Source organism: Triticum urartu, chromosome 1 (assembly GCF_003073215.2).
Source record: "Triticum urartu cultivar G1812 chromosome 1, Tu2.1, whole genome shotgun sequence".
In the NCBI taxonomy this organism is placed as follows: Eukaryota; Viridiplantae; Streptophyta; class Magnoliopsida; order Poales; family Poaceae; genus Triticum; species Triticum urartu.
Window position 1 is genome coordinate 535,345,657 of NC_053022.1, and position 5,376 is coordinate 535,351,032.

Below are 5,376 nucleotides of genomic sequence, written 5' to 3' on the forward strand. Positions count from 1 at the left end.
AACAATTAGTAGTTTTGTTTATAGTTCACATCCTCTTAGTTGCCATGTAAATACATGTCAAGTGTAGTTAGTAGTAATATCTGGAAGCAATACACGTGAGAAAATATGACTTAAAAGGGCGGGGACCCTGATCCATTTTATCCCATTTATAACAACATCATGGACCATGGATTTGGGGTTCTAACTAATCAGGATGAAATGAACTGATTGTTGTAATATTTGCAACTTGTAGACAAGGCATTTTTTGTTTTGTTAAATACTCACGAGCCACTCCCCCCCCCCCCTATCTTCACATATTGATCAAGTGGTTTCCCCAAAGTACATAAGTTCAGACTTGCGGCTAATAATCAAAGAATTACTTAAACGTGATGCCATGTATTTAGTATAGGGCACTGGATCGTAGGAAAATTGGCTGGACTGTGATAGAGCAAACCTACAAAGTTTAACATCCAAGGGTAGGGAAGAGATCAATGCTCACTGAAGAAGTTGCATGCAAACTTCAAGACTTAAGGGAATGCAAGAGAAGAACGAATGCCGAAGAGCAAGTCAAAGAGTTAACCAACTGAGTAGAGGCAAGCATTGCTAGATCAGCGTAAGGCGAGCTATGCAGTTAGACGAGATACCCCATGTGTATCGTCGTTTATCGGTCGATCGTCGAGCACATCGACATCAAACGCGGAAATGGAAAGTTCCAATCTATGGTTGCCCTCTTGTTTGTAGAAACAAGTTCTATTATTTACTTCCTCACCCAAATAAAGGTACTCAACATTTTTTTTATGGATGTCATGGATGCCGACAACATTCACATGTTGGATTAACAGATTGATGTGTAATGAGAAAAATCGCCCCCTTTGTCTTTTTCTTGCACTCTTTCGTTTCTTAAAGTGGTTCCGTAGCATAGCACGGACATCTTACTAGTTATTTATTCTTGACCTACTTCCAATTTTGTTTCTTTAGTGGATTCTTATTCTAGAAAACTAAATATTAAAGATTATGGAACTTAAGTTCACGTCATGACAATTATGTGCAATTGTTTATTATTTACATGTGGCAGTTACTCTACTTTTTGTGTGTTTGCACCTTTGGTGTATCAAAAGAGGCAATGATCCGAACAATGGGTGCTACCCACGCTTGCTTTTTATACAATCTAGTACTAGTCGCTTGTTATTGGTATAATTCATGTGACACCATTAATTTTGTGTTGCTTACCTTTTTAGTGCAATATTTGTTTTTTTAAGGAGGATTACCCCCGACCTCTGCATCATTTCGGTGCTCAAAACCATTTATTAGAAAAAACTGAAGTATCAAGCTCTAGTATACAAGTATCAATAATGTAAGTAAAAATGCCACAACCGACAAAAATAGTGATCGTTACCCCTCACGTGGTCTTGTGCACTGAGCAATAAGTTTGCTAGTGTAGAGTTACACGTGTCATTTCTTAAAAAAAGGATGTTAAAGGTAGGACAAATTGGAAAGTGAAAGAACACCTTGATGACATGTCATTTCGTATTGGCCCGTTGCTATCATTAGAATGGCCAAGTGCCCAAATCAAGAACCCACAAGAAGTTCCACCAATCCACAAACAATTATACATGTGTGACCGTTTATCTCATCTCCGCATTCAGCTCGACCATGTTACGTCGTGCCTTTGATTGCTGCCTTCGTCTTCTCTGGTGGCCTCCACGGCCAGATCGTCCTATTATTGTTACATCTTTTTTTTGCAGGAATAAACTTATATTACTCATCAAAGATTGATACAATCATAGGTGCATAACTGTGCAACACCTGGGGTCCTGCACCTACCACACGATAATACGACTACCAAATTTTGACAAGAAATGGCTCACCGACGGTGTACATGAGTAATACAAGTTTTCTTTCTAAAAGTGTACGTTTAATGTCTTGGGCCAAGAAAGCTAACCTTGATCTATTTGGCTTCCCACTTTTGACCATACATATGGCATGCATCATCTATGCAATGATCTTTGCTCCATTGCATAGATAGTGAGATTCATGCATCAGTGCATGTTAGTAGGTGATGGCATGTAGCAAACACAATATTGCCTGTATACCTGGCCATGGGATACCCAGCCCGACTGGCTCGACCCGACTCGACTCGAAAAAGCCTGCCCTGACCTAGCCTGGTCTTGCCTGCGGGCTGGGCCTGGCCCTGAGTTTTGAGCCCAAAGCACACGTTGGGTCGGGCCTATGCTTGGCATTTTCAAATTTTAGGAAGGGGCCCGGCCCGACATCCAAGGCCTGGCGGGCTTTATCATTGTCGGGCCGGGCTTGGGCCTAAAAACAGGCCCAACGGCCGGCCCAGGCTCAAGCCTAGGTTTTTTGCCTCAAGCTTTGTTAGGCTTGGCCTGAAGCCCGGCCCGGCCCAGCAGATGTCCAGGTATAATTGCCTGTAGTCTCGCATATTTTTTACGGAAACAATAATGCTCACACGTGTGGACGTTTGCATCTCGCTCACACGCGTGGATCCATGTTCGTTTGTGGGTGCATGAATCTTGGCATGTTTGTGGTGCCACGTAGGACTGAGCTGGTGTGTAGGCATTCACTCGGTCGCCTACACGTTCGTTTCACCACACGGAGGGGCCGGTGTGGGCGTTTAGCAGTTCGCCCACACACCAGTTTTTACTCACGCACAAGGGCTGGTGTGTGGGCATTTGCCATCTCGCCCACACGTCCGTCTTCTCTCCCACACCCAAGCTGCCAGTTACCATGCGTTTTGCAGTGTACATGGAAACTGCCCTAGTATGCTTGTAAGTAGATGGCAACTCTCTCTTTTTTACCCAAACATGCCAGTTGCCATGTGTTTTGCAGGGTACATGGCAACTGCCCCAGTGTGCTTCTAAGTAGATGGCAACTCTCTTTTTTACCCGAGCATATTGTTTTGCCATGTCTCTTTGTAGCACTACGCGGCAACTGTCTAGTGTTAGTAGGTGGCAACTCCTAAGGTTTTCAAATCATGGCAATTGTAATAAATTAGATCATATATGGCAACTGCCTAGTGTTAGTAGATGGCAACCTCTAAAGTTTCCAAATTATGGCAACTATAATAAACCAGACCATACATGGCAATAACTGCAGTTGTCCAAAATGGCATCTGTCACTTGACCTGTGATGGCAACTGCAGTTGAGCAACCATGGCAACTGTAGTTCAGCGACATGGCAACTGTAGTTAAACGGACATTGAAGAGGGTCCGGACCATGACAACTGCGGGGACGCATGGTGACTGTCACGCGGGGCGTGCGGAACCGTGAGGTAGGTGGTTGAGAGAGGTCGTGTGGGCTTATGCATTTTGCCCACACGTAGGCATGTGAGAGACCGCAAGAAAAAAAAACGAGGCGTGTGGGCGCTAATTGTTTTACCCACACGTAGGTGTGTAAACTGGTTCTCTTAGACATCACGACCGTTATCGTCGTCCATTTTTTATCAGCTCTATCAAAACTCGAGATTCGAGATGCAATGAGACTGGGACACGTTGATCAAGCAGGTGACTCCTACACTTGTTTACTCGGATCTGTTCATCTCCTACTTGGCCTTGGGCACTGGCATCCGCATGTGCTGTATGCCTGTATCGAATCAGCAGCTAGCTCCTGATATGGGTGAGCGATCCAGCTTCGCGAAGCTACGGACGCGTCACAGCGCGTGTCCTCTCTACGTGGCGGCCATGGACGTGCTCCGGCGCGCGACGTGTCCCCGGGTCTGTCCGTGGCCGCAGCCTATATATATAGCTGCTACCACGCTCTAGGCCAGTCAGTCGATCGAAGCCAAGTCGAGCAATAGCCAAAGTGATCTCTTGTTTTTACACTTCGTCGAGAGCAAGTCAGAAGTAGTAGTGCTAGTTTGTTTGATCCAGTTCAGTTGAGAGAGAGATGGCGTCCAACCAGAACCAGGCGAGCTACCGCGCCGGCGAGGCCAAGGGCCACACCCAGGTACGTACTCCTACTTCTGTGGACGGTCTCCGACGAGTTGCCGCGTGTGCCTGCGCCGTGTCTGAGATGGGATGTGACCGTGCTGTTTGCATTGCAGGAGAAGGCTGGGCAAGTGATGGGCGCGGCCGAGGACAAGGCCTACGAGGCCAAGGACCGGGTGGCGGCTCTGGCGGGCCACTCCTCCGGACAGGGGCAGGGCGCCACGGAGGCCACCAAGCACAAGGCCGGCGAGGCCACCGACAAGGCGTCCCAGACGGCGCAGGCGGCCAAGGACAGGGCTGCCGGGACGGCGCAGACAGCCAAGGACAAGGCCTCCGAGACCGCGCAGGCCGCCAAGGACCGCACCGTGGAGAGCAAGGACCAGACCGGCAGCTTCCTCGGCGAGAAGACGGAGATGGCCAAGCAGAAGGCAGCGGAGACCGCCGAGGCGGCCAGGCAGAAGGTGGCGGAGACCGTGCAGTACACGCAGGAAAGGACCTACGACGCGGCGCAGTACGCCAAGGAGTCCGCCGTCGCCAGCAAGGACAACACCGGCAGCGTCCTCCAGCAGGCCGGCGAGACGGTGGTGAATGCCGTGGTGGGCGCCAAGGATGCCGTGGCCAACACGCTGGGCATGGGCACAGATGGCACCAACACCAACACCAGCGCCGCCACCAAGGACACCACCACCCGCACCTCAGAGGAGATCGTCAGGGATCACCATTAGACGCATGAGCTCAATTTGCTTTCTTTCCTTCTCTTGACAAACGTATTTGGTCGCAACTTTGATTTTGTAATGTATCTCCTTTGTGTTTGTCATTTCAAGTTAGTACGATGTAACAATAATAATACTCTCTTCATTTTAAATTACTCGTCGCAAAAGTGAATGTATCTAAAACTAAAATACATCTAGATACATTCATACTTACATACATTCATATAAGTAATTCGGAACGAAGGAACTAGTTTGGAATTAAGCTTATACACGTGGCAGGGTATACTATAGTTTGTGCATGTGACACCTCCCCTCATTCACCCGCCAAAAAGAAAATACCTCCCCTCATTTTGTTCCGATGAACCGAGTGAGCAGACATGCCTCATCCAAGGATGATCCACTGGCGTCTGCGGGGCCACAAATCTTCGAAACTAGATGATACTTTGCCCATTGTTGCGGTTATTTTATTAAAAAAATACGTAAATGGTTGTTAAAAATAACTAAATCTAATAAAAAATATGCTTGAAAAATAATAAAACAAAGTTTCTAAAAATTGAATATAAACTATTTTACTGTTAAGAAATATCATTTCGAACAAAAATGTGAAGGATGACTAACATGATATATGATGTGACAGTGTTACATGCATAGACTAATGTAAAATAATTGTAATTTATAAGTTTGATATGTGGCAGATTTTGCATGGTTCAATGGGAGAGAAGATTTAAAATGACCTT

General features: G+C 46.5%; 1 protein-coding gene across 1 annotated transcript; it reads left to right on the top strand.

The window, feature by feature from the left end:
- The first annotated feature begins 3,781 nt into the window (after nt 1-3,781).
- LOC125537875 (late embryogenesis abundant protein 19-like) lies at nt 3,782-4,815 on the top strand. The gene is made up of 2 exons (XM_048701204.1): nt 3,782-3,945; nt 4,043-4,815. Exons 1-2 carry the CDS (start codon nt 3,886-3,888, stop codon nt 4,649-4,651), a joined length of 669 nt encoding a protein of 222 aa, XP_048557161.1. The 5' UTR covers nt 3,782-3,885; the 3' UTR covers nt 4,652-4,815.
- Nucleotides 4,816-5,376: the final 561 nt, after the last annotated feature.

Bases quoted from the DNA above. Each gene is read 5' to 3' on its own strand.
- LOC125537875 (XM_048701204.1), top strand. From the start codon at position 3,886: ATGGCGTCCAACCAGAACCAGGCGAGCTACCGCGCCGGCGAGGCCAAG. The intron at 3,946-4,042 runs GTACGTACTCCT...TTTGCATTGCAG, and splicing joins AGGCCAAGGGCCACACCCAG to GAGAAGGCTGGGCAAGTGAT.